Here is a 12579-nt window from a genome sequence, read left to right on the forward strand (position 1 = left end):
TCAACTCTAGCTGTATGTGAGTACCAGCGCCATTGCTGGTCAATATGGCCATTCTTTAGCACCAAGAAAATAGGAGAAAAGAAGGGCTAATATGTGCTGTTCTATAACTCCATTGATGGCTTTTGTGATTTGTCGACATTAATGTGGAATAAGTTTGTCCAAATGCATTTTGTTAATACTCAAAATTAAAAGGATTCTTTTCTTTTCAACAGTTAAGAGTGAGGTACTACATTAGGGATTGTTGCCTGTTAGACACTTTTGAAAATGAGTGAAAAATGTGAATGACATGACATTTTTTGTTGTACTGAAAAAATATGAATGTCCACAGTCCTAGCAGGATAACTAAACCTGTCAATGGAGCTGTATGTTAGTTATTCTCAAGAATAATTATCAGTTTCTTTACTTTCATATTCACATATCAGGATATGTATAACAAAAGGGGAACGTTGTATGCTGTTTACCTGCTTTACTTTATTCATAGTGTTCAGTCACAAAATATATTGGTTAAATGGAGAAAAAAAAGTTTCAGACATTTGTTCCCAACATGTGGCTGAAAATCTTCATCTCCTCAGGAGGCAGGTAGTAGGACCGCGTCCCTAAAACGGTCCAATCAGGTTAAAGGTCTTCGCCACTCACGCTCGGTGAGTTGTTTTGTTCAGTGAGACCCTTCAATTCGCCGTCATCATCAGCAGACATGGATGCGTTTTCTTTTGCCTTGATGCAAAAATATTTCTCCATCCATGTGATAAACTGAGCAATCGCAGACATCTCCATGACATCGCAGATTTGCCACATTGGTGTTTCTGATATGACTTGTTTCCTCCTTTCAGAGCTCATTTTGAATGCATGCTGTCTGTATATCTTTCCTCATCGAAGTCATCAGTGAAGCCATTTCTTTCACAGTGCATGTAAGAATGTGGTGAAGCAGTCCACCTGCCAGTGGGTAGTCACTGCAGAGGTCCCCCACCATGCACAGTGGTATACAAAACAAATGAATTAATCTGAATATAGGGAACGAGTGCAGCATATTTACAAAGAAAGATACTAAAGTGACTGTTTTATTTGATTTAATAACATAAGACTTGAAAAACAGTTCATATTTAACCTCAGGTTTATTACACTCCAAAAAGTTGTATTGAGTCTAGTGATGATTGGTAGCCACCATAAGCTTTTTTATTATGTGGTAATTCTTGATTACTGGAGCCCGACTGATATATGATATTTAAGACTGATACCCATATTTGGTGATTTAAAAATCTGATATTGCGCTGTATCAGATAGTATATTTTTTCTTTTAGACACACAAAAGAAACAGATTTGCCTAACCTTTTTCCATAACCATTAATTTATTTACTCCTTCGGTTATTGTGTTTGTGGCATCCCAGACACATTTGACAACAGGGAAATTGCATAATCTCTACGTAACCATCAAATTGTTCAAATAGCTAATAATGTCATTTACTGGCATGACCATAAATCAGTCAGACTCTGGTGAAAGCAGTACATGCACTAAAATCAGAAATGTAGCTGTACTACATGTTAAATATAAGTACAAAGATAGATTTCTACCTATTTCCACAAGATTTGGAATGTTGTGTAAAATAAAAATAGAAATGAGTGATTTACTAATTAATTAAAGCCTGTGTTAAATTAAAAATAGTACAAAGACAATTTATCAAATGTTAAACCCATAATGTTTTTTTTTTTAAGAATATATGCTAATCTAGCACATTTTTCATTAAATTTGCAATAAAAATATGTTTACCACTCTACAAGGCATTCTTTGACAGAGCTTTTCTTAAATGATATAACTGAGAGAGAGTAGGAATTTGTAAAGAGCCATGATGTGGGCATATCTCTAGAATGCATTTTGGCATTATCTTTCTGAAACAATTAAGGCCATCCCTGGAAATAGTGTCGTCTGGATTGTAGCATGTGATGCTCTAAAATCTGTAGTTGCTGTACAGCATTAACGTTGCCTTCACATACGGGCAAGTTGCCGTATGCTTCCCAATTAAAAATATGTCTTAAATGATTTGAAAATCAGTGTATATTGACATTTTAAACAGTATAACCTGTTTCCAAAAAAGCCTGTATGCTAAGTGCTTCACATCACCAGGTAAGCAGACTAGAGATAGATCACAGTGCTTTAAAAAAAACAATAAAATATTCTGAAATATAATATAGTGTATAGCACATGAAAAATAAAACTTCTGGATGGGGTAGTGCATAGGCTAATAATTAGTAAATCAAACACCTCACAATAACAAGCTTCTTGCAGCAGTTTTAATTCTAACTCAAACAAAAAGGAACGATGGGACTTCCACAGTTGCTACATTTGCATGAGCAATCACTACTTTTCATTAATGTTGATTTGTCTATAATCATAAGCATGGATTATGATGTATTGTATCTTGTGTTGAATTTAACTGTTGAATATGACAATGAATGAACTGAAATAACTTCTATTCAACTGATGTATCAGGTTAGCAATTTAATGTGTTATCATGGACTATATTGGCATATTAATGTGCAGCAGCAATGCAACATGATTACAGTTATAGTCACAATGTTTAAAAAAAAAGTCAATTCTGTGAATATTTGCATGTTAAAATGTGACAAATATGTTTTTGTTTGTTTTTTTTCTCATTTTTGATTTTAGCAAACTGAAGACCTAATTCCATATAGTAAATGCGTTCAACGTGCTATTCAGCCAAAGCGTGTTGTAGCTTCTCCAAACCATTGCTACAATGGAGTGAATAAGGAGTAGAGGGAGTAATCCTGACTAACTCCACAGAGACAAAACTCTATGGAAAATGACTCTTCACTTGTCTCTTATCTGTGACCTCAGGAAATACTTTTCAGTTGAGTTTATGGTCTCAATCAGAATGGTGTTCGTGCATTAATGAAACTCAACAAGGTTAACGGACATGCAACTAAGTTAGCTAGCTAGCCATCGAAAATTACTCAAAAATGGTTTTTTTTTTTTTTTTAAAAAGAGGGCATCTCATGATGTGAATTTAAAGTTGAAAGTTACAATAATTTGCCTTTTACAACTTGAAAAATAAAGACCAGTGTCCTCCGAATGTCAGGTGGTGTTACATATTTCCAGTCTGGATTATTGGTTAGCCTTGTTTTGGACAGCCGATGTTCCATTACTGCCACCTGATAGAACAAGCTCACTTTGATTGCATAGAACAATTGTGTGGGCTTTATGCAGAAAAGGTCAACAATGCCTGACAGATACATTTGTTTATGTAAGCTGCCAAAATCAACATTAATATGAAGTCTACGGTAGCTCCTATTTATTTTTATATGATGTGATGCAGAGTTTGAGTAAAACTAAGCCATCCATCCTTTGAAGAAATACAATAATCCTCGAAACTTTTTCAACACTTTGTTTTGAAAGTGTTTGAACCACAAGGGCTCAGATAAAAGAAAAAAACAATGTTTGATATGTAATCTCATGGGGGAATTCAGATGAGGTCGGGCATGAGAAAAGAAAAGAAAATGCGTAACAGTGCTTTAAAAGGAGCCTCCCATTTTTGCATCCTAATAGATGCAATGTCATACTGGTGGAAACAAAGTAGCAATGAGCCTAACAAGGCCCATTTGTTACTTCAGTATTTGTATTGCAATGTATGTTTTCCTGTTTTCCTAGTGTTAGTTCCGTTTTTCAATGCAAGATATTTTAACCGTTTGAGGGCTAGGTTGCAAAGGTGATGGGACCCAACCCTAACAATAATGCTAATACTCACTCAAGGGGCAATCAGAAAATGCTTTTTTTTTTTTTTTTTTAAATTATATTCTTCTCCCAAGAAACAAAAAAATAATCATTCCAACAAATGGAGCTAGGGTTCGGGTGGTACGGACTTTAAACCCCAGACGGCCATGAAAATCTTTCTTTCAGGATTCCTTCAATTCTTGGTCTTGGAGGGAAGGTTCCTAAAGTGCTGATATTCATAACTGTTTTCTTTCTCCATTCAGGCAGAGCCACATGGTCATGGGAACATTCTGCTGACCACCCTGGAAATCCATAATGAAGTGGCAGGAAGTGAGATCACCACCAGCGTGGCAGACATTAGGAACTCTCAGTCCATGGTGCAGCTGGACAGCACTGCCTCATCGCACATCCAGTATCGCAAGCAGAGTGGCGGAGTCGGTCCATGTTCTGCTAGCCGTCACTCCCTGGACCGCTCCGCTCAGATGAAACGCAGCCGCCTGCGGAGGCGGTCCTCGCAGTTAAAAATCAAAATCCCCGACCTGACGGATGTAAATGCCATTGATCGCTGGTCACGGATCATTTTCCCTTCCGTGTTCTCAATCTTCAACCTCATCTACTGGCTCTACTATGTCTGATTGGACTGTTTTGTTGAGGTGTTTTATTCTGGTTTGTTTTTTTGTTGTTGTTTTTTTTTTTGTGACTTTTTTCATTTCATTTGTTTTTCTTCCTTTTCTCTGTTGCTTTTATACATGATGGAATCTGCCACGTTGAAGACTGTAACACAATAAGACAAAAGTGAAAAAGAGACTGAGAAAAGACTACCGAGTTTTGGACCAAGTTCTCATTTAAGTTGTTTTTATATTTGCAGTGTTTGAACCCTTAGTACCGAGTTCTTTTTATTTTTGAAAGTATGTACTGTAATTGGGATTTGTGACAGTCATTTCCCAACACATTTGCCCTCTCAGTAATGTGTAAATAGCAAGATACAAAGCCAGCAATTGAATAAATATTACAGTATTTGCAAAAAAGAAAAAGAAACAAGAACCAGTTAAGTTAAAGATTTTTCTAATCAAAAAAGTAAGAAATCTTTATACTACACAGGTGATCAGATAAGTGCAGGCAACTCCTAGAAATCATTTACCCTATGCACTATTAATGCATGTAATGATCAGCCGTAGAAGAAAAAAAAAAGAGTACTTTTTGCCTTCAGTAATAGCACAACTTCACAGCAACAAACCAATGTGTGTTTGTTTATAGCATTAATAATATACTTCCTACTAAATACAATTTATCATGCATTGAACTGGTAAACCTTTACCCAAACACAATATCTTCAAACTCTTAACATCCCCCAGGTCACTGGCAACCCATTTAGGGGTAGGTTTAGGCTAACATCTACCCTTTTTTAAAGACTTTATCACCTACTTGGAACATCCAGAAAAAAAACTGTACGGCCAAAATGAATGTACTTCATTTGAAAGGTAACATAGTTTCTTCAAATGTGCCCGTTTCCTATGTTAATTAAACAGAACCCTAGAACTGACCCTAGACTGACCACCGATGACCAGCTGGAGGTTAGGAGTTTGAAGCGGAGGTTTTTGTCCTCTGTTCAGAATGATTATGACTCAGGTTCTGAATTTTTTGGGTGTCTTTTTCTTAAAAACCAAACAAAAAAAATGTCGCTGAAATAACTTTTTTGGTCATTTGATAAGGGGAATAGAAAATAATAAGCACAACTATGACAACTGCCATTTCTTTCCTCTTCTACCTTCAACCAACAACACTTTTCAAGTGATAGCATGACAGAATTGCACTTAAATTTCTCCAACATTCTAGAAAAACTGTTTAAGAAAACTGCCAAGGGCCTTTTGGGCAATACAGTTATTACTTATCTCATGAAATATTATGATATTTTTGTACTCTGCGTCTTGAGGTCTTCATTTGAGTTCCTAATCTATTCTTGTTTTCTTTTGCGCCATCTCCGTTGTGGTAATAGAATAAAAGACCCATTTTTTGTACATAAGTTCATAGGTGTGTATATACATAAATGTGTATATGTATATATACATGTATATATATATCTATATATAGCTATGAGAGGTGGGATCAAAAAGTTCCAGGGATGGGCCTCTGAAAATTTAAAATTTGGGTCAGTAGACTTTAGTTCAAGGTTATCTTCTCACGTACCATTCACTGTTAACAGTGCATTTTAAGGTCACTTAACAGAAGTCCTGTGTTTCTCTATTGCTCACTGGATCCACTCAAGTATCTCAACATTTCAGATTGATTTTCTTTTACATAATCTGGATGAAGCAAATCTAGCAAACAGATTTGTGTTGATGTTGTCAAGAAAACATGCATTTTGAATGCACTTAGTGCTGACACACCACAGTTTTTGTAGTTCCGTGCTAAATGTTCTGCATTGATCCCTCAAGACATTACCATAGAGGTCTGCATTGACTGGCTGATCCCTGGACAAATTCCTGTTGCAAAAACCAGTGAATTCCAACAAAATGTATGACAGTAACCCTGTCACCAGTGATGATAATTCCAATACTTACTCCACAATAAGTGTTTCGATGAAAATCACTGTGTTGGGTAATTAACAAATCTACAAGGCATGTGAGATGACAGTATGTCACCAGTTGTGTAAGACAACAATCACGCTCAGTCATGGTACAGGCAATTGTACGTAGTGTACACCTAAGGACAGAATTTCTAGGCATAGCCAGGTGGCAGAAAGCTTCCACTTTGGTGCCCTCAGAATCTCATCACTGCTTTTTGCAGATGATGTGGTTCTGTTGGTTCTATGAGGTGGGGATCTCGTGCTCGCACTGGAGCAGTTCGCCAGTTGATCTATGTCCCTACCCTCACTTGTGATCACAAGCTGTGGATGCAAGCGGCAGGAATGAGTCTATTCTGAACTACTGTGTTAATGCAGCCAGGGATATAACCACCAACCTAAATTGTGAGTTAGTGGAAGGCCTACTCTACAGCCACCCCTAAATAAATTGCCCAACTTTAATAAATTAAAAACCACAAATCGGCAGTACAAAAAAGTCTTTTGGTCTCTATGAATAGTTTGCCACTTCATCAGCAACACTAAATGGGGCTAATTTTCTTATAATTCACCTACCTGGATAATTGTTTTGGGCTCAAACCAATGATCACATTGTCTGTCAGTTCTTGTGATTGGACTCTGTGGGGCCTCATCTACTTCTTTCAGTCATTAAATTGGACTGCTTCACTGTAGGTTTCTTCATGGTGCCTTTTTGAGGCATTTTAATTGGTTATCTGATGCTTTGCTGTGAGGTAGAGACCTTTCAAGTAGTTCAACCAATATAATTTATGAACACAACCAGCTAGCTGGCATTAGCTGCTAACTTAGGACTCCATCTTTTTATTCATTCATTTCTGGCTCCAGAAACAAACATGGCAACCGCTAAAACATTAACATTAAAGCTCCATATTTGACACCCATAACCAGTGGTGACAAAAATGATCATCCATGGTGCCATGTTTTAGTCCTTTGAGATATATAGATATATATATATATATATATATATATATATATATATATATATATACACACACACACACGTACGTTTAAGATGTGCTGTGAAAATGACCTTGAACAGTAGCTCAGCCAAATTAAACTCTGGTATGGATTTAGATTTTCTTCGGGAGCCTGTTCCCAGAAGTTTTTGTTCACATCTCATATATCCCTGCGTGTACAACCCCAAAATGAAAATGATCTTTTTGTGATTGTCATACTGGCAATTAACATAATTTAGTAGAAAGAATTAAACTAACAGATCTGTTTCACGCATCCGTTTAGTTTTGAGCATTTGTGGGGCACTCTGAAGACATTCCTACCCAATAACTCCACTCAAGACACTGTATGTATGTTCAGCTGTACTGAGTGATGCAAATGGATTCCATAGAGCCCGAAGATGGACCAAGATAACTGATCTGTCGTGTAAACAAAAGCACATACTAGTATTGAATGTATCAGATCCATTCTTCAGGGAGAGGATAATGAGCCATGATCATAATTTTTCCATCAGAATGTAACACCCATTCCTACATTGTGAGTGACAAATAGAATAGAGTGAGAAAGTAAAAAGATGGTGCTTTACTAGTGTGTGCATGTGCATGTGTGATGGAAAGTGGATATGGAGCCACTGAAAGGAATGGCATTGGTAGATTATTTGTTTTCTTGCTGCTTGCTCAACTATGGACAAATGTCAACATATAATAGTTTTCTGGATTAAAAATAGCTCTACTGTCAGACTCTTTTGACAAACTGTGTGCCATTCCACCTAAGGTCGCAGAGCCATCAACCAGTTATAACTTGAGGATGTACATTTGAAGCATTCTTGATCAATTGCAGATACATGGAATACATCCACTATTTGTGCATGTACAAGAATACATGTAGAGAAAAAAAAAGGTTATTGATAACTGAGTTTGTTGACAGAATACAATCAGTCAAGTTTTCTTTGTACAGGTTGATATATGACTAAGAACTGAATGTATTGTACTTGGATTGTTTCTGCACAATTTCAGTTTGCTTACTGGAAAAAGGATTGACCTCAGTACTGATTAATATAGAGCTCTTGTGACCCCAAATCACATTTTCTGCTGTGTATACAGGCCTGGAGGCAAATAAGATCAGGGTACAAGAAAGAAATGGCAGCGAAATAATACATAAGTCTGCTTAGGCATAAAGTTAAGAAAAATGTACGCTTTTATGCAACCTAACAAGCATCTAGCCCTACAAAGTTGCCCCAGAGATGACCTGAAACAGACATTCTGCTTCACATTATAATAATAACAACAATAATAATGCTATTATACTAAAATTATCAGCAGTCCAGTCAGAAGCACAACAGAGGGTGTGTGTAATATGGTCTCCAATAGGAATTGTAACTAATGGCGCTAAATGGTTTTAATAGTTGCATATGCTTATGCTTCAAGAGAAATAAACCCAGATATTTATTTATTACATTTTGCAAATACAGTATCTGTAATATTTTGCTGAAATCTGTGAAAAAAAAAATGGAAATATTATGTTTTTGTCATAAGCCAGTCAAAAAGAACAAACAAAATTTGCACTTTTGGGCCCTGTTCATTCTGGACCATTACCTGATCGTAATATAATTCCAGCTAGCAAAAGCTTTTAAATATATTAGAAGTTCTACGGTAACTCTGTGAAGTAGTTCATCTGGTATTGGACATGTCATCCCCTTGAAGGCGAAATCTTTCCAAAAAAACTTTACCCAACGGTGTGTTACCAGCACAAATGGAGACTACAAAATATTTTTGGAAATCTAGAAAATATTGCTCAATCATCAAGTGATTTCCAGTAATGTGGAAACAATTTTATTTCACTCAGATACAAATTTGTCTCCACATCGTCATCGACTAGACTTTGTATGTAATTGCGCTACATGTTGTTTTGCAATGAACACACAGTAAAAGAAAATGTCTTTGACTTTGGTCTTGGTCACAGAGCATTGTTTGGGAATATCTTGCATGAATGCAAAAAAGTAATGAAATAAGTCTGTCCAAAGAAGATTCAAACTGCTTTGTGTAGTTTGAAGGACAATATTTGTACCCATATAATGTTGATGAAGCTTCAGTCTAGTGTAAATAAGACTGAACATGGAAGCTAAAGAAAAAACCTTTTACAACACGTGTCTAAAAAGATCTTCCTAGCTAACTGGTTTGCTTTGAATTACTTTTGGATGATGTACTGGCATTACAACTGGTCAATGTGTGAATCATTTTTTTTTTTAAATTACTGAACTACAAAGCGCAGTTTACGAGTAAAAGAAGGCAAGTGTTATAAACTCTAGATACCTGTTTATCATGCATGCAACTACAATTCGTAACTTTGGAGAATTAAAAAGAAAAAAAAGATTTATTGCAAACTCATTTATAAGAGCTGTCAGCTGCTCATTTTAGAAATGACACAATGCCGTGTGAGCCTACATCTAATAAATAAATAAATATTAAAAAATAAAATAAAAAAATAAAAAAAAGTCATTGAATACTTCAGGTGTTGTATGGCCTTGGTCCCATAATGGAATGTGAAATGTTCTGTGCTGCCACAAAATGTATTTAGGCTTAGATTTATACTGTATATCTCTGTATGTTTCTCTTCCTTTTTCGGTAGATTTCCATGTTAAAACATCAAATAAATGATATACATTGTACTTGTGTACTTGGTATTGTATACATCATACAGCAAGAAAATGCACCTTCCTAAAGTTAGGGAAATCCTTACAGAAACTTGGGAAACTAGTGAAACAAGTCCAGAGATTGGTGGGGATGACATCTCGTTTTGAAGCAGACAATTTTGCTCCAACAAGGTACTTGTTTCCTGTCTTTTTCCATTTTCAGTTCAAATCTATATTGTAATTGACCACTTACACTAGGATACATCATATGGTCAAATGAACTTGCTGAATGCATGCCAGAGTGATAATCTACAAGAGTACCGTAGGTTCCTGGATATAGGAAGAATTGGCAAGCAGACTTGAAGTGTATAGTAGCATCTTTAGTAGATTAGCTAGCTACCTTAAAAATGCTAAAATAAGGTTCTCTCCAAGCTAAATTAAGTTGTTAATCCTGCAGGTCAGAGTGTTCAAAGCACAGATTGCATGTTTTCTTATAATGCTGAAAGACAAACTTGTACTCTCAGTCTGAGTTTAAGTTTTTCTGGCATAGATTCAGCATCAAATCTTAATGCTCCAAAGGCTCTCAAAACTTGATCACAGCTCAGACAGACCTGCTGGCACAACATTTCTTCAAAGACAATAAACCTAGGTTGAACACCATGTATAAATAATACATTGCATTTAAATAACTTTTATGTGCCATCTGGGTGTTTAAAGGTAATCTGAGCAATGTAACTCATCAAGGGTTAGTCTATCTATTTCATAATATAGTTTCTTTGGAGCAAGTTGTAAAAAGATACCTCTGAGACATACTGTTATGTGCTTACCCTTAACTAAGCAGTGAATCATTTTTCACTGACTTAAGTCTAATACCTATGGAACAGGCAGCTCAAAGGAAGAGCAGGAAAACACAAAGCTGGATTCCAGTTTCCATGGCCCACTACTGTTTATGCATACATAGTTCTAAAGTTTGTTGAATGAGGTAATGTGAAAACATGCCAAATTTTAGGGATGCAAAACTTTTTTAAAATGGCACTGCACCAATATTTCTGAGAAAACAGATGGGGAAGTCTTCTCAATTTAATTATTTTGTTCAACTAAAATTGGAAGCTAAAAATAGGCATGGATGTTAGCTGTCGTCAAGGAGAACGGGTTTTCCCTAGGTGCTTGTAGTTATATCTGAATATAATATGTTTGTATGCCCTAACATTTCTGTCTGCGGCAAAATAAAAATGTTCTCAGTGTTGCAGGATGTGTTCAATTGAACTGAATTGACTTTCATTTATATTCCAACAGCAGTCTCCTTAAGGAGCTTTTGTATACAATAAGGTAAAGATTAAGGGAGAAGCAGTGATGCAAGTGTGCTGGAATAGTGTTTAAGCAGGACTTGCAGTTAATTAGAGAGGAAATCATGCCCCCTTCCAGCAGTTTCTGACCTGGAGAGGTGAAGGTTAATGGACATAATAGTTCAGTTATTGTGCTAATACTATGAAATGTAGCTGGAGACTCTAATCAAGTCAGTGTGACTGCAGCAGTTTGATTGTGAAAACCCAAAAAACTCGGTTTCAAGTATGATAACAGTAAAGTCTCATAATTAAAGAAGTGAATGTCTAAATCTTTAGTTATTATTCATAAAGAATTGGGTTGATTCGATTCATAGCACCAAACTGCAACAGCAGTCCCTTCAAGACACTTGTACTGTAAGGTGAAGACTCTAAAATAATGGGGAGAAAACCCCAACAATCAGATGACCCCTGATGATCAAGCACTTGGCAACAGTGAGAAGGAAAAACTCCATTTTAACAGGAAGGAATAACTGGCAGAAACAGGCTCATGGAGTGGCGGCCATCTGCTGCGACTGGTTGGAGGTGAGAGGAGGGAGACAGGCCAAAGACAAACTGTGGACAAGAGCTAGAGATTAATGATAACTAAAGTGTCATAAAATGCTGTGTGAGTCAAGGCAGGATAGGACCTTAATATGCAGGACTCAAATGCAAAACTGAAATCAAAGCATATACACATGAGGAAATCAGGACCGAGAGGACTTTAGGCCTCTTTAGTATATTGGATAAGACCTTCCTTTTGTCTCAGGTAAAGAAAATACACATTGGCTATATCATAACGTACAATAACTTGAGAAAAAGCTGAGGTTGGCTTTCTTTGCTCCAAACGCTCTACAGTATAAGTCCCTTGGGGTATGTGTGAGAAATTAGAATTTTTCTTTTTCCTCTGGTGTCTTTATAATATATATAAGGGTTCTGACCCCAAGATATACTGCAGTTTATCATAAAAGAAATTACTGTTCAGCAGTTTGTGGGAGGCATGTGAGTGGGACTGCTTGTTGATAGCAATACATATATTTTTCCTCAAAGAGAGCTGGCCTTTTGAACAAGCTTCCAACTATGTGTTGCAGCAAGGTTTTGGAAGCGTTGGTAGGTATAAATAGCAAATCCAGTCGATTTGTTTATCCAGATGTGACTACCTGGCTAACTTCCTACTCGCAGTGGTGCAGGTCTTGCCTTGCCTCAAAGAAACTGAAGTTGAGATTTGTAAGAGTCTTCTCCTCTTGTGAAATTGTTTCTAGCATATCAGGCCCCCAGGTCATCCCTGCACTCAGTTTTGAAAGGACAAAAATAAACTTTTTACTCTTCAACTTTGTCAGATTCTTTC

At 36.5% G+C, this 12579-nt stretch overlaps 1 protein-coding gene across 2 annotated transcripts in view; it reads left to right on the forward strand.

Moving 5' to 3' along the window:
• LOC146608622 (gamma-aminobutyric acid receptor subunit beta-3-like) overlaps positions 1–4359 on the forward strand; it is an 83573-nt gene extending 79214 nt beyond the window's left edge. Inside the window, exons 10-11 of one of the 2 annotated variants that reach the window (XM_085347949.1) lie at positions 573–641; positions 3988–4359. In XM_085347949.1, the coding sequence (XP_085204075.1) occupies positions 573–641; positions 3988–4359 (441 nt within the window). The remainder of the gene's footprint in view (positions 1–572; positions 642–3987) is intronic. The other variant, XM_085347950.1, reaches the window with a different exon arrangement.
• Positions 4360–12579: the final 8220 nt, after the last annotated feature.

Source organism: Diplotaxodon limnothrissa, linkage group LG23 (assembly GCF_057381915.1).
Source record: "Diplotaxodon limnothrissa isolate DT_005_m linkage group LG23, D_limnothrissa_male_GT1.1, whole genome shotgun sequence".
Classification (NCBI taxonomy): Eukaryota; Metazoa; Chordata; class Actinopteri; order Cichliformes; family Cichlidae; genus Diplotaxodon; species Diplotaxodon limnothrissa.